Consider the following 21144-nt stretch of genomic DNA (forward strand, 5'->3'; position numbering starts at 1 on the left):
ACAAAATACTATAGTGAAACTCTTCCAAGCATGCACAATCCACTCACTCGTTACAATGAAGCCAAAAATGAAACGAACCTCAGCCTATTCAAAGGGCAACTTGGAAGTGCAAGTGGTGCGACTCCTAAGGCCTTGCTCAATGAAGAGTTGCGCACTATCATGATGTATGTGTTGATGAACCTAGTGGAAGTCGAGCCGTACATACAGTAAGTTCTCAACAAACTATTTCCTCGAGTATTAACTATTCTGCATCCAACCCCCTTTATCTCTCGTTTATATAGGGAATTTACTCAACAATTCTGGTGTCGCCGAAGAGATCCAACCCCACAAAAAGTTGACGTCCTTCTTAAATCCGGTGTGGGACAAAGAGCCCCCGATTTCATTTCTTGGTTCAAGCACAAGGTATAACAAACCATCATGCTTGTTAGACATTTGAAGTTTCTTATCCGTGCGAATAGTATGACAAATCATCATGCTTCTACCTGCAGGCCCAAAATGACGCGTCTATGTGTCCCAAGTTGAGATAGGTTGCCAACGGTTGTGCCTATAAGGTCTTGTCATATTCCGGTTATGACATTAATGGATATCACTTTCACACAAGAAGCCACGAGCAGAGTCGGCCCAATCGAAGAACAACAAATTCCGGAGTTTGTACGACAGCCCTTGATGGAGTCGATTATTATGGCATAATTGAAGAAATCTATGAACTCACATTTCATGATTGCAAACCTCTTAAGCCTGTCATATTCAAATGCCATTGGTTTGATCATAACGAAGTGCGACGGACCCCTCATCTCGGCCTAGTCGAAATTCGCCAGTCGTCAGTGTATAGGAGACGATGTGTATATTGTGGCATAACAAGCCACACAAGTTTATTATCTCTCATATCCGTGCAAAACTGACGATCGCCTTATGGATTGGGACGTTGTGGACAAGGTATCACCACACGGTAAAATACCTATTCCAAATAATGAGGACTACAACATAGACCCAAACACATATGACGGAGAATTCTTTCAAGAAGATGGGCTTGAAGGACATTTTGAGATAGACTTAACCGGAGTGATCGAAATGGAAGTACACGATGATGAAATGGTTGATGACGAGGACGCTGGTGAGGAGGTTCGTCGAGGACGCTGGTGAGGAGATTTGTAATGCGAAGGAACTAGAATTACTTGAGCAATTACAATTAGGCAATGACAATGAGGATGAAATTCCACCGTTAGAGCACGGGCTTGAACTTCTCGACTTGCGTGATAGTGATGATGAGACATATGATCCAGCTAATCCCGATGAAGATGATTATTTCTAATACATGTATGATCTGTACTAATTGATTTATTAATGTTACTTTCTAATTATGTCGCATTTATTTTCTTTCTCTTTATAAGATCGTTTTGTATATATGTACTAATTTGTTTACTATTTTTAATTGCAGGTGATTGAAGAAAGATGCCGGGCGGCGGACTTCAACGATCGGTCGCCTCACTGTACAGAAGAATGATGCCACACTCGGATGCTGGTGAGGGCTCCGATAGGAGTTCCGGGTTGGGGCGAGGCAAGGGTCAAGGGAAGGGTGGACCCAAGAGGGGTCGAGGGAAGGGTGGAGGCAGGAGGCGTCGAGAGCCTTCGCCTGTACCGCCGTCTCAGGAGGAGTAGGAGGAGGAGGAGGAGGAGCCTGCCCAGGACCAGGAGCAGGAGCGGGAGGAGGAGGAGTGGCAGGCGGACGCGCAGGAGGAGGAGGGGGAGTTGTCTGAGGAGGACACGGCCGAGGATACCTCTATGCCGGCTGTCTGGTTGCGAGGTTCTTCGCGACTCCTAGATAGACCGATACCTGTTGCCTTGCGCCCACTGATTCGATCGAGCGGGGATATGTAAGTAATTTGACATGTTATTACTACTTTTTTATTTCCTAACTCGAAAATCATGGTACAAACTAATATTTTCTCTTAATCACTTTTGCAGGAGTTGGACTGTCCTCAGTGGCGGTGCTCACAAACGCAAGGTCAACGGCATCCTGGGTCTTTTGTGCAGGGAGAACTTCCCAGGCATGGTCCACTATCAAGGATGGTACGAGCCGGCCTGGACGTGGGACCACTATATCACCGCCAACAACGATCAGTTGGATCGGAGCGGCAGAGCCTTTGAGAACAAGGCGGAGCGGGTAAAGGCCGAGCTCTGGGTAAGTTTTCCCCGGCAAAAAATGGTCAATACATCACATTCATTGAACATTTTGTTAATAATGACATGATCCATCGTCTTTATATGCAGGATTTTTACAGGTGTGACGAGGGATACGAGGAGCGGGCGGCGATTGTGGCTCACAATCGATGTGTTAAACTCCTGAAGGACATGCATTATGAGGCGCAAGTCCAATGCGTCATCAACTATTGTGCACATTTCCTAAAGCAGAAGATCGGGAAGACTGAGGCGAGGGATTTGAAGCTGACCCGAGAGCAATATTTACAGGTAAGTTCAAATTTATTGTAAGATGAAAAACATCGTTAAATGTCTCTCTTCTTACATGTCATGCATTTGATCACGTGTAGGTTCCTGCATGGTGGTGTCGTAATGACACCGTGTGCTGGGAGCGTATAGTGGACAAGTAGTTCGACCCCGAGTGGCAGGCTTTGCACGACGCTGGCCGGCAGCGGCGATTGCTGATGCCAGGTCCAGTGCACCATCAAGGCAGCCTCAACAACGACAAGTACAGGGCTAAATGGGTACACACTACACAGACTCATTTCTCTAATCTAACGTTCAATTCAGCATAATTTGTAATCAACTTCTTCCTTTTTCGCAGTCGTCCTCACATGAAGGCCAGAAGTGCAACCCGTTCGTGGGATGGGCTCTGGCCCGCAAGGGCAAGGCGACATCCAACGTCACCTACAACCTTGACGACCCGCCCTCGGCGTACAGTAAACCGTCCGTCCACAGTAGTATCCAGGCGTACACAGAGATGGGAAGACAGGTCCATAGGCCAGACTGGGATCCGAGGACCCAGCCCCTTGATGGAGAAGTCATTATGAGGGTGGGAGGAGGCAAGAAACATGGGCGCTACTACATTGGCGATGGCCTTGTAGACACGGCCATCACTCCCACCCTCTCCCAGATTCGAGCGAGGAGCACAGCCAATAGCCCGGCCACTATTGTATTGTATATTGTCGGGGGAAGCTACTGCTTCTACGACAGCTCCGCTTCCTCGTCTTGCTTCTACTTTGCTTGTTTGCGCGAAGGCTTAGAGTCCGGCTGTCCGCGTCGCAGCTCCAAGTGCAGGAAATTCAGGTTATTTCTTATTTATTCATAGTTCGTTTGTTTTGTACATATATTTGATTTGCATTGTAACATTGTCATTAACTATTGTAGAACCAAATGCTAGCGCAAAAGGCGGCGTACGAGGCGGCGTTGGCCGAAGAGAGGAGATTACGACAAGAGAACGAGCAGAAGCAGGCGGCCGAGATGGCCCAAATGTACAACTACATTCGAAGTCTTTCTGTCCAAATGGGTAATCCCATCCCAGCCTTCCTTGTGGTTCCTGCTCCTACTACTCCTCCGGTGATTATCTTGAAAACCCTTTAGTTTCTTTTGAAGTATTAGATACTTAGAGAACTTTAGACTTAGAGATTTTGACTTATATTACTCACTTTACGATTTATGGGACCAACATATTTAGACTTGTTTAGATTATAACTTGAGAACTTGGTTTTTATCTCACCTGCAATTTACTATCTTACATTTTTTGCAGAATCTATCGGCGGCATCGAATACGCCAGACTTGTCGTCGGGCATCTCACGACGCTCCCACAGCAGTTGTTCCCACCACAGTTCGGCGGCCCACCACCGTTCGACGGCCCACCGCAGCCATAAACTAGTTTATTTCAATATTTATGGACTTGTGAACTTCTGGATATGTATTTGTAAACTTCTGGATATGTTGTGAACTTGCAGGACTTTGCATTGGACTTCTGGATGTGTTTGAAGTTATTTGTGGCTAGTTGTGATATATATTGTGATATATAGTTACTGTGATGTTTGTTGTGATATATATGTGATATGTAATGTCTGTGATATATATATTGTGATACGGAGTCCTTTATACGTGAAAAACAAAAAAAGATTTGTTTGGTCATTTTGCCGTGTGCCAGGGACTAAACACACGGCAAAGTGACCATATGACCAACCCTGGACACCAAGTCCATGTCATCAGAATCCTAGCTAGCTGGAAGAGAGAGAAGGGTAGAGAGAGAAGAGGACGGGCGACTCTTGAATCGCCGGCATAGCAAACCCAAGGAAAACCAAGGAAAGGACGGGTGACTGTCTCACCATGAAAAGCGGACCGCATGCATCGAAATAGCTAACAACGGGCTCTTATTATATGAGCATTAGTTACTATGGGCGTTAAGTGAGTTGGCAAGGCTCATGCGCTAGCAGCCGGCGGCGTACGTTTCTTATTATCCTTTTGCTCTAACGTGATCTTCTGATATTGACCCAGCCCAAGATGGGACCTCGAGATTCGCAGCATCCAACATGAACATATAAGTCAACATGAACATTGTTTGGATTGGGCCTTGCTGAGCAATGCCAGTGGATGGATCGAATAATCTTTGGAGAACGTGCATGCTGGTTGAGGTTGACCATCACCGTCGGATGCAGCCACAGCCCGCAGAGCACGCGGAGCAGCCTGCGCCTTCGCGCGCTACCGGAAACCGCGAGTTCACAGTGTGGCTAAAGGTTTGCCATGTGCTATTTCTCGAGCACACGACAAAAAGCCAATATGCCGTGCGTAGAAAACAAAACACCCGGCGAAACAAAAGCACACGGCGAAGATTAAGTTCGCCGTGTGCCCCAACCACGACACGGCGAAGCAGGCTCCACGTGCGCCGGCCGGCCGTCCATGTTAACGGCCGTGGGTTGCGGCTCAACGCCGTCAAACTTCGCCGTGAGCCATAGGTTTGCACACGGCGAACCTTACTCTTTGCCGTGTGCCTCGGTGCAGCACACGGCGACGTCATGGACCCGTTGATGCTTCAATAACGGCTCGTGGACGGCGTGTCCTTTGCCGTGTGCTGGAGTTAGGCACACGGTAAAAGTTAGTGTTTGCCGTGTGCTAGAGACAGGCACACGGCAAACATTAGGTTTTGCCGTGTGCTGGCCCTATTGCACACGACAAAATAAAAGTAAACAGCACGAACCACTGAACTAGCTCATGAATACAAATATTATGGATAAACATTTATAAATTATATAAATTCGAAATGTGAACTAAAAATTATGAAATTTGTCACGATCTCATGTCATCATATATAGAGTCTCTGGTAAAAATATGGTTGGATTATTCACTTTTTTCACAAATGTTGCTTACAAACTGTTGTTTCTCCGGAAAAGATCCATATACTTTTAAAGATTTAAGTTTTATGTGTATGCGTAATGATTTGCAAGTATTAATTTGAGTTCTAAACTTTTTATATGGGCAATACACCACATAAAAGTAGTTCATGTTCAATCATGATAAATTTCTGAATTTGTTTGCCATTTTTTGAATTTTTTAGTACCCTTAGAATTAAAGTCGGAATATTCAAATTGAGATATACACGCATAGAAAAATATAAAATTTTGAAATAAGGACTTCTAGTGATATGTTTAGCTAATTTGATAATCCTTTGCAACATACATTTCGTTAAACTTAGTGAAACATGTATCCAAATTTGAATGAAAAGAAAGAAGGTTTGCCGTGTGCCAGGGATACAGCACAGGGCAAAGTACTTCTTTGCCGTGTGCCATACCCCTGGCACACGGCAAAGTGGTGTTTTGCCGTATTTTTTTTCATAGACTGATTTAAAATTGAAAATAAAAAAAAGTTTGTCGTGGGCCCAGATCCAGGACACACGGCGAACACTAGTTTTGCCGTGTGCCTCCGTGTTCGCCGTGTGTCCTAGATCTGACACACGGCGAACGAGCGGACACTTAGCCGTTTCGCCTGTGCTGCGCCCGCTCACTCTCTCTCACTCAGCTCGCCCTCGAGCTCACGCGCCGCCGCCGTCCGCACGCGCCCCGCCCCCGGCTGCGCGACGCCCGACGCCCCCGGCCGCACGCGCCCCCGCCGGTCGAGCTCCGCCCGACGCCCCCGCCGACCGAGCTCCGCCCCGGCCGCAAGTGCCCCACCCCCTGCCCCGGCCGCACGCGCCCCCAGCCGCCCGACACCCCCGGCCGCACGCACCCCCGCCGGCCGTGCTCCGCCCGACGCCCCGGGCCCGACGCCCCCGCCGGCCGAGCTCCGCCCCCGCCCCCAGGCCCGGCCGCCCGACGCCCTCGGCGGCCGCACGCGCCCCTGCCGGCCGAGCTCCGCCTGACGCCCCAGCCGCCCGACGCCCCCGCCGGCCGAGCTCCGCCCCCGCCGGACGCGCCCCGCCCCCGGGCCCGCCCGCCCGCACCCCCGGCCGGCCGACGCCCCGGCCGCCCGACGCCCCATCAGGAGGAGGCGCGCGGCACACGCCCCTGCCGGCGGGTCCAGGAGGAGGAGCAGGAGAGGAGGAAGAGGAGGAGGAGGAGGAGAGGAGGAAGAGGAGCCGATCGAACATAGAAGAGCAGAGGAGGCGGCCGTGGGGAGAAGAGCAGGAAGTGGAGGTGGTGGCCGTGGGGAGAAGAAGGAAGAGGAGCCGGCCGTGAAGAGGAGAAGATCGGAGGTTCTCGCCGCTCGCCGTTGTAGGAGAAGAAGAAGGTCGCTCGCCGTTAAGCTCCTAGGTGAGGACTTGAACAAAAATTTTGCATCCTGTATTTTGGTAGTGCTTTTAGTTAGTTTGTTGGTAGCTAGTTGTATGTCACTAGTTTAGATAGAAAACTCGATTGCCTGGTAGGTAGTTGTATCTCACTTTGCCGCTCTCGCCACCACTGGAGTATTTTGGATAGAAAATTGTATTGCCTGGGATGATATATGCTATATATATATATATATATATATATATATATATATATATATATATATATATATATATATATATATATATATATATATATATATATATATATATATATATAGACCTTGAGCTTGAGCATGAGTGTTAGTCGAAGTGTGTTATTTCTATTCTATGGATATGCTTATCATGATTGTCATGAAACCATGTGACATATCCATGCCCAAGCAACAACTCGGGTGCGATGATGTTAAGATTGGGCTGGATGTGTCACATGGTTTAATGGCGGTCATGAATTTATTTTAGGTTTCTTATGCTTCAAGTTCAAGGTCAAATGAAAGGGAACATATCTGAGGCATGTTTGTTGGTTGTCGACCACTGTGCTGTTTATTTTTACAGAATTTGAAATTGAAATGTTCAATTATTGATACTATGTAGTTGTTTTTTTAGGAGAGGTTGTGGCACCGTTCTTGACTCGTCACTTTGCATGATAGTTAGGTGAGTCATCATAGACTTTCATTTACTTATCTTGTTTGTGCTTCACGTAACCTAGGAGTCTCCCGTTCGAAAGAGATACGGTTCGAAATATGCAGCTCTTTGCATATATGGAACCGTATGTGTTTCGAATTGTCCACGTCATTTGGACAGCCCAAGGGTGCGTAGATATGGTTAGTTTTCATGGTCAACTCCGATCCGTGCTAGAGTTTTGGCATCACCTCCCTGTTGTTCTCCGGATACACAATCTCCTTGACAGGATGTGTATTTGGAGAGCAGCGGGGAGGTGCTGCCGAAATTCTGTCTCGGCTAGGAGTGGATCATGGAAACCAACTATATCTACGCATCCTCGGGTGGGATTAGGACCTATCTTCACCTATTAGAGTTTGTTAGATATCATGTATATGAAATCAATTTTTAAATTTCTCGCTCGTATATTAAAGGATGGATGACCTGAGTGGATGTACAAGGGCTGGCAGAGCGAACAAGAGTATATTGAGTTTGCTCTAAAGGTCAATGACTTTTTGGAAAAGGCATTTGATAGAGGACAGAGTAGAATGCCGTGTCCATGCACCAAGTGTCAAAATAGGATACATCAATCACAACTCACTATGGGTAAACATATTATCACAAATGGGTTTGTGGAAAACTATACCCGGTGGATCTGCCATGGTGAAGCCCATCGTGCGAGAGAAGAGGTAGTCAGACAACGCATCGATGATTATGATGCTGATGCCGGTTGCGCAGACATGTTAGCAGACTTTCATGAAGTACACTTCGAAGAAGGACCTAGAGAGGAACCGCCAGAGCCTACGGCAAAGCAGTATTACGACATGTTGTCTGCGGCACAGAAACCACTTCACCAGCATACCAATGTTTCTCAGTTCGATGCTATTGCACGCGTACTGGCCCTAAAGTCTGAGTGTGGCATTAGTCGAGATGGTTTCGACAAAATGTTGATGGTTTTTGGTAGTCTGCTTCCGGAAGGACACAATCTTCCAAAGAGCATGTACGAGGCACAAAAACTTCTTCGTAGTCTTAAGATGCCATATGAGAAGATACATGCTTGTCCGAAGTGGTGCATATTGTTTAGGAAAGAACATGCAGACGCAAATTACTGTAGAAAATGTAAATCATCTCGGTGGCTGGAGGTAGATTCTAGTGATGGTCAAAAGAAACAGCTCAAAATCCCCGTGAAAATCGTACGGTACCTTCCATTCATACCGAGAATCCAACGTCTGTTCATGACCGAGGATTCAGCACAACAGATGAGATGGCACAAAAATGGCAAACGCTACCGTCCTGAGAAGATGATACATCCATCCGATGGTGAAGCATGGAAACATTTTGACAGGCGTCACACAATGAAAGCTCTAGAGGCTCGAAATATACGTGTTGCGTTGGCAACAAATGGATTCAATCCTTATGGAATGACGGCTGCCCCGTACAGTTGTTGGCCCATGTTTGTTATCCCCCTCAACCTCCCCCCAAGAGTTATCTTTCAACGGCAGAACATATTCTTGTCGTTGATAATTCGTGGATATCCGGGGGATAATATGAGTGTGTATATGGAGCCTCTTATTGATGATTTGCTCCATGCTTGGGAGGAAGGTGTATGGACATATGACCGAGCTACAAAGACAAACTTCAAAATGCGAGTGTGGTACATTTACTCCCTGCATGACTTGCCAGCGTATGCGATATTCTTGCGGCTGGTATGTGCACGGGAAGTTCCCTTGCCCAGTATGCAAGGCAGCTATGAGGTTCATCTGGTTGGCGAAGGGTGGCAAGTATTCTTCGTTCGACAAGCACCGACAATTCCTCCCTATTGACCATCCATTCCGACATGACATCAAGAACTTTACGAAAGGTGTCGTGGTTGATGAACCTCCACCGCAGATGATGTCAGGTGTCGCGGTCCGTGAGTGGTTACAGTCGCTGAGGGTTGAAGAAGGTGGTGGTTTTGTGGGTTATGGCGAAGAACATGCCTGGACTCAGAAGTCGGGCCTGTGGAGGCTCCCCTACATGGATGATCTTCTTCTTCCTCATAACATTGATATGATGCACTCGGAAAAAAATATTGCTGAGACACTCTGGGGTACAATCATGGACATTCTTGATAAAACAAAGGACAATGTTAAGGCCCGAGTGGATCAAGCTAGTTTATGCGATAGACCAAAACTGAATATTCCGCCACCCAAAGATGGTAAGAAATGGAAAAAGCCTGCAGCTGATTTCGTCATGAAGAAGCACCAAAGGAAAGAAGTATTAGAATGGTTCCAGACTTTAATGTTCCCCGATGGGTATGCAGTGAATCTAAGGAGAGGGGTGAACTTATCTACTATGCGAATCAATGGGCTGAAGAGTCATGACTACCACATATGGATGGAGCGGCTTCTTCCGGTGATGGTTCGAGGCTATCTTCCTGACCATGTCTGGCAAGTGCTGGCGGAGTTAAGCAATTTCTTCCGCCAGCTATGTGCTAAGGAGTTGTCTCGGGCTGTAGTTGAACAAATGGAAAAATTAGCCCCTGTGTTGCTTTGTAAGTTGGAGAAAATCCTTCCACTCGGCTTCTTCAATCCGATGCAGCATATGATTTTGCACCTCCCGTATGAGGCACGGATGGGGGGCCTGTTCAGGGACGTTGGTGCTACTCAATTGAGAGACAACAAAAAATCCTTCGAACCAAATGCAAAAATAAATGCAAAATAGAAGCTTCCATTGCAGAAGCATACATTCTGGATGAGGTCTCGAACTACACAACAAAATACTATAGTGAAACTCTTCCAAGCATGCACAATCCACTCACTCGTTACAATGAAGCCAAAAATGAAACGAACCTCAGCCTATTCAAAGGGCAACTTGGAAGTGCAAGTGGTGCGACTCCTAAGGCCTTGCTCAATGAAGAGTTGCGCACTATCATGATGTATGTGTTGATGAACCTAGTGGAAGTCGAGCCGTACATACAGTAAGTTCTCAACAAACTATTTCCTCGAGTATTAACTATTCTGCATCCAACCCCCTTTATCTCTCGTTTATATAGGGAATTTACTCAACAATTCTGGTGTCGCCGAAGAGATCCAACCCCACAAAAAGTTGACGTCCTTCTTAAATCCGGTGTGGGACAAAGAGCCCCCGATTTCATTTCTTGGTTCAAGCACAAGGTATAACAAACCATCATGCTTGTTAGACATTTGAAGTTTCTTATCCGTGCGAATAGTATGACAAATCATCATGCTTCTACCTGCAGGCCCAAAATGACGCGTCTATGTGTCCCAAGTTGAGATAGGTTGCCAACGGTTGTGCCTATAAGGTCTTGTCATATTCCGGTTATGACATTAATGGATATCACTTTCACACAAGAAGCCACGAGCAGAGTCGGCCCAATCGAAGAACAACAAATTCCGGAGTTTGTACGACAGCCCTTGATGGAGTCGATTATTATGGCATAATTGAAGAAATCTATGAACTCACATTTCATGATTGCAAACCTCTTAAGCCTGTCATATTCAAATGCCATTGGTTTGATCATAACGAAGTGCGACGGACCCCTCATCTCGGCCTAGTCGAAATTCGCCAGTCGTCAGTGTATAGGAGACGATGTGTATATTGTGGCATAACAAGCCACACAAGTTTATTATCTCTCATATCCGTGCAAAACTGACGATCGCCTTATGGATTGGGACGTTGTGGACAAGGTATCACCACACGGTAAAATACCTATTCCAAATAATGAGGACTACAACATAGACCCAAACACATATGACGGAGAATTCTTTCAAGAAGATGGGCTTGAAGGACATTTTGAGATAGACTTAACCGGAGTGATCGAAATGGAAGTACACGATGATGAAATGGTTGATGACGAGGACGCTGGTGAGGAGGTTCGTCGAGGACGCTGGTGAGGAGATTTGTAATGCGAAGGAACTAGAATTACTTGAGCAATTACAATTAGGCAATGACAATGAGGATGAAATTCCACCGTTAGAGCACGGGCTTGAACTTCTCGACTTGCGTGATAGTGATGATGAGACATATGATCCAGCTAATCCCGATGAAGATGATTATTTCTAATACATGTATGATCTGTACTAATTGATTTATTAATGTTACTTTCTAATTATGTCGCATTTATTTTCTTTCTCTTTATAAGATCGTTTTGTATATATGTACTAATTTGTTTACTATTTTTAATTGCAGGTGATTGAAGAAAGATGCCGGGCGGCGGACTTCAACGATCGGTCGCCTCACTGTACAGAAGAATGATGCCACACTCGGATGCTGGTGAGGGCTCCGATAGGAGTTCCGGGTTGGGGCGAGGCAAGGGTCAAGGGAAGGGTGGACCCAAGAGGGGTCGAGGGAAGGGTGGAGGCAGGAGGCGTCGAGAGCCTTCGCCTGTACCGCCGTCTCAGGAGGAGTAGGAGGAGGAGGAGGAGGAGCCTGCCCAGGACCAGGAGCAGGAGCGGGAGGAGGAGGAGTGGCAGGCGGACGCGCAGGAGGAGGAGGGGGAGTTGTCTGAGGAGGACACGGCCGAGGATACCTCTATGCCGGCTGTCTGGTTGCGAGGTTCTTCGCGACTCCTAGATAGACCGATACCTGTTGCCTTGCGCCCACTGATTCGATCGAGCGGGGATATGTAAGTAATTTGACATGTTATTACTACTTTTTTATTTCCTAACTCGAAAATCATGGTACAAACTAATATTTTCTCTTAATCACTTTTGCAGGAGTTGGACTGTCCTCAGTGGCGGTGCTCACAAACGCAAGGTCAACGGCATCCTGGGTCTTTTGTGCAGGGAGAACTTCCCAGGCATGGTCCACTATCAAGGATGGTACGAGCCGGCCTGGACGTGGGACCACTATATCACCGCCAACAACGATCAGTTGGATCGGAGCGGCAGAGCCTTTGAGAACAAGGCGGAGCGGGTAAAGGCCGAGCTCTGGGTAAGTTTTCCCCGGCAAAAAATGGTCAATACATCACATTCATTGAACATTTTGTTAATAATGACATGATCCATCGTCTTTATATGCAGGATTTTTACAGGTGTGACGAGGGATACGAGGAGCGGGCGGCGATTGTGGCTCACAATCGATGTGTTAAACTCCTGAAGGACATGCATTATGAGGCGCAAGTCCAATGCGTCATCAACTATTGTGCACATTTCCTAAAGCAGAAGATCGGGAAGACTGAGGCGAGGGATTTGAAGCTGACCCGAGAGCAATATTTACAGGTAAGTTCAAATTTATTGTAAGATGAAAAACATCGTTAAATGTCTCTCTTCTTACATGTCATGCATTTGATCACGTGTAGGTTCCTGCATGGTGGTGTCGTAATGACACCGTGTGCTGGGAGCGTATAGTGGACAAGTAGTTCGACCCCGAGTGGCAGGCTTTGCACGACGCTGGCCGGCAGCGGCGATTGCTGATGCCAGGTCCAGTGCACCATCAAGGCAGCCTCAACAACGACAAGTACAGGGCTAAATGGGTACACACTACACAGACTCATTTCTCTAATCTAACGTTCAATTCAGCATAATTTGTAATCAACTTCTTCCTTTTTCGCAGTCGTCCTCACATGAAGGCCAGGAGTGCAACCCGTTCGTGGGATGGGCTCTGGCCCGCAAGGGCAAGGCGACATCCAACGTCACCTACAACCTTGACGACCCGCCCTCGGCGTACAGTAAACCGTCCGTCCACAGTAGTATCCAGGCGTACACAGAGATGGGAAGACAGGTCCATAGGCCAGACTGGGATCCGAGGACCCAGCCCCTTGATGGAGAAGTCATTATGAGGGTGGGAGGAGGCAAGAAACATGGGCGCTACTACATTGGCGATGGCCTTGTAGACACGGCCATCACTCCCACCCTCTCCCAGATTCGAGCGAGGAGCACAGCCAATAGCCCGGCCACTATTGTATTGTATATTGTCGGGGGAAGCTACTGCTTCTACGACAGCTCCGCTTCCTCGTCTTGCTTCTACTTTGCTTGTTTGCGCGAAGGCTTAGAGTCCGGCTGTCCGCGTCGCAGCTCCAAGTGCAGGAAATTCAGGTTATTTCTTATTTATTCATAGTTCGTTTGTTTTGTACATATATTTGATTTGCATTGTAACATTGTCATTAACTATTGTAGAACCAAATGCTAGCGCAAAAGGCGGCGTACGAGGCGGCGTTGGCCGAAGAGAGGAGATTACGACAAGAGAACGAGCAGAAGCAGGCGGCCGAGATGGCCCAAATGTACAACTACATTCGAAGTCTTTCTGTCCAAATGGGTAATCCCATCCCAGCCTTCCTTGTGGTTCCTGCTCCTACTACTCCTCCGGTGATTATCTTGAAAACCCTTTAGTTTCTTTTGAAGTATTAGATACTTAGAGAACTTTAGACTTAGAGATTTTGACTTATATTACTCACTTTACGATTTATGGGACCAACATATTTAGACTTGTTTAGATTATAACTTGAGAACTTGGTTTTTATCTCACCTGCAATTTACTATCTTACATTTTTTGCAGAATCTATCGGCGGCATCGAATACGCCAGACTTGTCGTCGGGCATCTCACGACGCTCCCACAGCAGTTGTTCCCACCACAGTTCGGCGGCCCACCACCGTTCGACGGCCCACCGCAGCCATAAACTAGTTTATTTCAATATTTATGGACTTGTGAACTTCTGGATATGTATTTGTAAACTTCTGGATATGTTGTGAACTTGCAGGACTTTGCATTGGACTTCTGGATGTGTTTGAAGTTATTTGTGGCTAGTTGTGATATATATTGTGATATATAGTTACTGTGATGTTTGTTGTGATATATATGTGATATGTAATGTCTGTGATATATATATTGTGATACGGAGTCCTTTATACGTGAAAAACAAAAAAAGATTTGTTTGGTCATTTTGCCGTGTGCCAGGGACTAAACACACGGCAAAGTGACCATATGACCAACCCTGGACACCAAGTCCATGTCATCAGAATCCTAGCTAGCTGGAAGAGAGAGAAGGGTAGAGAGAGAAGAGGACGGGCGACTCTTGAATCGCCGGCATAGCAAACCCAAGGAAAACCAAGGAAAGGACGGGTGACTGTCTCACCATGAAAAGCGGACCGCATGCATCGAAATAGCTAACAACGGGCTCTTATTATATGAGCATTAGTTACTATGGGCGTTAAGTGAGTTGGCAAGGCTCATGCGCTAGCAGCCGGCGGCGTACGTTTCTTATTATCCTTTTGCTCTAACGTGATCTTCTGATATTGACCCAGCCCAAGATGGGACCTCGAGATTCGCAGCATCCAACATGAACATATAAGTCAACATGAACATTGTTTGGATTGGGCCTTGCTGAGCAATGCCAGTGGATGGATCGAATAATCTGTGGAGAACGTGCATGCTGGTTGAGGTTGACCATCACCGTCGGATGCAGCCACAGCCCGCAGAGCACGCGGAGCAGCCTGCGCCTTCGCGCGCACTCCTCTCCTCACATGTACTGTGGCGGTTCCCTTAGCTTGGCGACGCGACGTATAGTATAAAACTGGATGATGATCACGGCGCAGCGAGCAGAAGCCGCAGATCAGCATCACCATCTCCTCCAGCCACCAGTCAACCCTTCATGGCTAGTGCCTGTGCCTCCAGTCCTCCAACACTCCCACCTCCGCCCGCAGCCATGCCGCCGGCCGGTAGCCTCACCGCCGAGCAGCTCAGCTTCTTCGACGCCAACGGTGAGCCTCCGCATTCTCTCACTCTCCCTGCAACCGGAGGCGAAGTGATACCTGGGCTGGCGCGACTGGTGCGCAGCCAGCGGCGCAGCGCCCTTACTGAAGAGATATCCACGTACACTCCAAATCTTAATCTTGTCCGGGATCTCTTCGATCGGTTTCTCACAGGTTACCTCGTGCTGGAGCCGTTCTCGGGCGAGGAGGATGTGCGGGCGCTGCGGGACCGCATGGCCGAGCTCATCGCGGGGTTAGACGACGCCGCGCAACATCACGTACGTAGGAGATCATCGTCTATCTTAATCTTGCTTCCGGTTTCTTTTCCCAACACCAAGTTCTGCGCGTGTATGACTGTAGAGTACACAGATCTGCGTGCTGCCTTCAAAATTGCATTGCTAAACTTGAGTAGCAGGTAGCAAATAAACTGCGTGTGTGCATATTTAATTTAGCTTTGTTCAAAGCTGTTTTATTTTTACAGAACTAGCTTTAAATCTGTATAAGTGGCATCACAAGTTCAAAATATAGCAAAGAGCGAGCGACTTGCAGAATTATCTCGATGCATATTTATTCAACTTGACAAAATGGTTTGGTATCTTAATCTTTTCTTGCAGCGGATGGTATTGGTGGATGACTACTTCTCTAACAGCGCCGAGAACATCTCGTTCTTCTATGAGGGTATCAGATCTTTTTTTCTCTCTATTTGACTTGTAGGAATGAGTTACAGTTCCTTTGTTTTATTAGTTCATAAAAAAGGGAGGAGAGGGTTTCTATTGTATTAGTACTAACTAGGCGTATAGCCCGCGCATTTGCTCGGCTAGTATTGACAATTCTAAAATTTGCATGTCGTTGTATCCTTACTTAAAGATTATACTATTTTTTACCATACATCATCCTATTCATTATCATAAAATATGTCTTATTGTTAATTAAAATAATTCAACTATGATCTACCTATAATAACAATTTGATTTGTTGAGCTTTAATAATATTATACAGATAATTATTCTTATTTTCATTTTATTTTTGATTGATTGCTGTTAGCTTTAGTTTTTATTAATAGTATATATTTGTAACTGATACATAGCTAAATGATATTTTATATTTAATTTTTCATAATGGCATTGGTGGGTGATTTTTAATTAGGCACGGGGTATTTTAAGCTAATTTTTATCGTAACGGCAGTGGTGGGTAATTTTTATTTTTCTATTTTTCTCCGATTAACGTAAAAATTTGTAGGCCCTAAGAGCGAACATGGAGGCTCCATTTGTTGGCCAAATAATAAGATTTAGCTTTAGTTTTTATTAATAGTATATACTTGTAACTGATACATAGCTAAATGATATTTTATATTTAATTTTTCATAATTGCATTGGTGGGTGATTTTTAATTAGGCATATGGGTATTTTAGGCTAATTTTTATCATAATGGCAGTGGTGGGTAATTTTTATTTTTCTATTTTTCTCTGATTAATGTGAAAATTTCTAGGCCCGGAGAGCAAACATGGAGGCTCCGTTTGTTGGCCAAATAATAAGATTTAGCTTTAGTTTTTATTAATAGTATATACTTGTAACTGATACATAGCTAAATGGTATTTTATATTTAATTTTTCATAATGGCATTGGTGGGTGATTTTTAATTAGGCACAAGGGTATTTTAGGCTAATTTTTATCGTAATGGCAGTGGTGGGTAATTTTTATTTTTCTAATTTTCTCCGATTAATGTGGAAATTTTTAGGCCCTGAGAGCGAACATGGAGGCTCCGTTTCTTGGCCAAATAATAAGATTTAGCTTTAGTTTTTATTAATAGTATATACTTGTAACTGATACATAGTTAAATGATATTTTATATTTAATTTTTCATAATGGCATTGGTGGGTGATTTTTAATTAGGCATAGGGTATTTTAGGCTAATTTTTATTGTAATGGCAGTGATGGGTAATTTTTATTTTTTTATTTTTTCGATTAATGTGGGAATTTTTAGGCTCTGAGAGCGAACATGGAGGCTCCGTTTGTTGGTCAAATAATAAGATAATAGATACATGTAGTTTAATTGATAGCTTTGGTATTGCTATGCCATTTCTCAAGATATTTTGATTTCGGGAAGTTTGACGACCTTACTTGTTCCTGCTATTTCATCCGTAGATAAAGCATTTGGAGATGATGGATGCTTGAAGCTGCCAAAGGAACTTTCAATTAAATTCGTTGGGCATGGTAAGTCCGTAAATGTCGCGGTCACAACTAGCCATTAAGCCTTTATTGTCTGCCTGTTTTGCCTACGTTTATCTATTGGTCTTACCATATTATTAAGGTTTTGGGAATGCAAATAGTCGATATACAATACAAATATTTACCTATTTCCCACTAATTCAGTTTCATATATATACTCACTTATATTATGTATTCTCTATTTGCGGTACTTAGAAGTGTTTTGTCATAAATTCAACTAGGTAATTCCGTCCCGCGCATTGCGGGATTTAAGGGGGCTTTCCAATAAACTATGAATAAAAGATGTAATAATTTTTAGATAAAATAATATGGAGAGCATGTATGTATTTAAAAACACTTATATCGAGTTTATTGAAAAACATGAAATGGTAGATTTTTCAAATAAAGAAAACATTTCATGGGCCTAATGAACACATGGAGAAAATTAATACAAAATAGAACTGGTATTCACATAAAAATAGATAAAGATATTTACATATCAAAAAGATAAATATTGCTTAATACACATAGTGGTAGTTTTGGCTTAAAGATGTAATATCTTAACACGACTAACGCACCAAACCAAAGCCAGACAGTATGGCCATGTATACAGTAAAATTTTGGCCGTAGATCTGAAATCCAATGGCCTCCGCCCTTTTGCTCGCCGCTTGACACTAGCGCCGCTGGCGAGACCGTCAAACCGACCACGCCAACGCGAACGCCTTCGCCGCCCTCCGCGTGGCCAAACTCGGGCAGGCCTTGGTCCCTGGCCAGTAGTCAAAGCCGTGCCACCGAGGAGGAGAACCGCCACCGAGCTTCCCGCCAGGCTGCCTCGCCGCACCGCCGCCTGACCCGGCTCCACCGACTTAATTATAGCTCCAATTAACTATAGTTCGTGCAAAATATGACAAAAATAAGTTATGAATTGACAAATTCCATACTTCGCGGTGAAATTGACCTTTTTAGTTTTCCTTCTAAATAAATATTGTTATGCTTTCTTTCCCCTGGCAAGCTTCTTTCCCCTCGGTAGCCCAAAAATATGATAGCTGTGTTTTATTCCACAATTACTTAAATAATGCCTTTATGATAATGGAGTTCTCCATAATATATAACAAGAGCAATAGCACGTTGCGAACCATGACAACTACACAAAATAACCAAAGTCATTGATTCATTTTACAAATGTTGCAACCGTAAAGGTACATTTGATGATGCACACATACTATTACACGCAAGAAATAAAAACCCATTCACTATAATAATATGACAAAACACAACAACAAATATCCAATTTTTAATTACACAATTTCAATCTCAAAATTATATGTCCCTCCAATTAAAGAAAAATGAAAGACAGTTCCAACAACACATCACCTGCTGAGGGGATACGTTGGTAGCCAAACATAAATGTAGACTAAAAAAACAAAAAAAATGTACTACAAAAAAATGCATCTACAACTCTAACGACTAGTTCACTGGCCCCAAGCGGCAACACGCGACCATTTCTAGTCATAATGGTAGCTGACACACATGCATCAACATTCATCTTATGGAATAAACCATTTAATAAGTAAATCAAATAAAAAAACAATGTGGTTGTTTAGTTGCTCATAAACGATGCACTTGTAGAAATTATGTTGAAAGCCTTGTGAGCCAATGTGGAGCGTATTTACGTATGAAGGTGGAGGTGGCTACAGTTGTAAGATATTGATGTTGTTCTGGATGTCTAACTTTACAATTGTCTTTTATATAGTATTTTGTGGCTCCATGAACATATAATCTAGAATAGTGATATGCTGGCTAGATTATATCTTTGATATGTCCAATTCTTATTTTAAAAAGACTCGAACCTAGGAGAAAGACCTCCCGCAGATGTTGCAGTAAGGTGAAACCACTGTCCGCAATACTGAGAAAACCTTTATATATAACCCTAGGTACTAGGACATGCCACTGACTGCTAGGACATGCCATGTATTTCCCTGCATATATAGTGGCCAGGTTTTTCTTTACCCAATCTTGAAAATCTGCTCACAGTCAAACCCAGAGTTGTTGGGTGCTACTAACACATTGCAACCACTATATGTCTATATCCATTGTCCAAATTAGTTTTGCAATCACCATTACCTTTTTCTTTAAAGCAGTAATTATCTTGTGGGTTTTTAAGCCACCTTCAGGCTTCAGCAAGGAACAAATATAGCATTAGATGATACTAGTATCTAAGACATCTAATCCTCACCATGTTTTTTTTTCCATGCAGCTTTACATGAACATGATCCCGTGTTCAAAAAGTTTTCTTTCTCAGAGAATATTTCGAGTATACTCCCTTCTTTGGGATATAAGAGACCTGCAATTGTTCAATCTAGATACATCTTTAAGGTAGAGCATATCCTAATTTATTATTAGGAAATGTTTCATTATTTTATTTTATGTTTATGTTTATGGTTATTTTCCCTTTTTAGCCACCAGGTGTTGGTGGTGAGGCATTTCCGCATCAGGATAATACATACCTACACACAGAACCTCCATCATGTACGGGGTTGTGGCTTGCACTTCAAGATGCAACTATCAGCAATGGTTGCCTATGGGCAATTCCAGGATCACATAAAAGTATTTCTTTCACATTAAAGTATTTCTTTCATGTGCGTGTGTGTAGTTTATGCTAAAATTCTTCTTTTGAAAAGATTGTCCATGTGACATTTTGCTATTTTCACTGTTTTGCGTCAGATGGTCTGAAAACCCGAATGATCAAAGATGAAAAGGGTACTTATTTTGACCGCCCTATCCCATCCTATGATCACAAAGAGTTTGTATCATTGGAAGTAAAATCAGGGGGTTTGGTGGTAATACATGGAAATCTTGTACATAAAAGGTGGAGTTATGATTTTTTATATCATATTTGTTTCCAAGTTATGATTTATCTTTTCATTTTCTATCTAGTAATAACTTATTTTAGCTTATTTTCTATAGCGCTGAGAATCTTTCTCCAACGTCAAGGCACGCATTCGTCTTCCATGTAGTCGATACCGAAGGGTGTGAATGGTCCAAGGGAAACTGGTTAGTTCACGATGAGATTTTTTGATACCGAAGGATGTGAATGGTCCAATTTTTCTTATTCTCCTGACAAGCTTTCTCTATGTTTATTGTGTTCTCAGGGTACAAAGGAAAACTGCTCCTGAAGCATTTTACGTTTCTAGTTGAATGAGCAGTGTGCCAGTAGAAGCGACTTTCAGGCTGCCTGCAAGCAAGTCATTCTGATTAGATGATGGTTTTAGTCACTTATCTTTCTTGCAATAAATGGAGAATGTTGCCGACCTATTCAATTCTCCGTTCACATTAAACTTGGCAAGTACTCCCCTTATTTGGACATTGTGACGAAGTTGTTGCTTATTTCTTCGTGAATCAGTGTATGTGTGGATCCGTATAAGAATAAAATATTTATTAGTTGGACGATGATCCACATGATGCACCGACTACCAGAAGTTTACTCTTTTTTTTTGAAATGGAACTCTTCTTGTAATTGAAAACACCTTTTGTCCACGGTCACGGATCCAAAGGGGAGCTTCTTTAGCAGCTGAGGTCTTGGATTCGACTCCCCATAAAAGTGAATATTCTGGAATTTAACGACATTGTGCATTGAGTGGTAGGCGACATTCCCGACGACAGCGATGCATCTATGGTGATTTCGTCAATCTCGAGAATTTACCGGTTCAGTCTTCGAAGATGCTCATAGAGGTAGAATTTGTGTACGTGTGTTCATAGATGAGTGTGTGTGTGTTATGGGTGTCTGAGTTGTACTGTGTAATCTCGAAAAAAAGGACTCATTTGGTGCA

At 44.3% G+C, this 21144-nt stretch overlaps 1 protein-coding gene across 1 annotated transcript; it reads left to right on the forward strand.

Annotated features, from left to right (window-relative positions):
* Window positions 1-14525: 14525 nt before the first annotated feature.
* On the forward strand, window positions 14526-20874 carry LOC120650038 (phytanoyl-CoA dioxygenase 1-like). Its single transcript, XM_039926996.1, has 9 exons — window positions 14526-15116; window positions 15282-15385; window positions 15722-15785; window positions 17252-17320; window positions 19572-19690; window positions 19774-19921; window positions 20039-20183; window positions 20282-20368; window positions 20467-20874. The coding sequence occupies exons 1-9, from the start codon at window positions 15008-15010 to the stop codon at window positions 20510-20512; spliced, it is 891 nt and encodes a 296-aa protein (XP_039782930.1). The 5' UTR covers window positions 14526-15007; the 3' UTR covers window positions 20513-20874.
* Window positions 20875-21144: the final 270 nt, after the last annotated feature.

Source organism: Panicum virgatum, chromosome 9K (genome assembly GCF_016808335.1).
Source record: "Panicum virgatum strain AP13 chromosome 9K, P.virgatum_v5, whole genome shotgun sequence".
Classification (NCBI taxonomy): domain Eukaryota; kingdom Viridiplantae; phylum Streptophyta; class Magnoliopsida; order Poales; family Poaceae; genus Panicum; species Panicum virgatum.

Coding starts and splice junctions, on each gene's coding strand:
- LOC120650038 (XM_039926996.1), top strand. CDS start 15,008: ATGGCTAGTGCCTGTGCCTCCAGTCCTCCAACACTCCCACCTCCGCCC. Junction 15,786..17,251: donor CATCTCGTTCTTCTATGAGG/GTATCAGATCTT, acceptor TTTCATCCGTAG/ATAAAGCATTTGGAGATGAT. Junction 19,922..20,038: donor AATTCCAGGATCACATAAAA/GTATTTCTTTCA, acceptor GTTTTGCGTCAG/ATGGTCTGAAAACCCGAATG.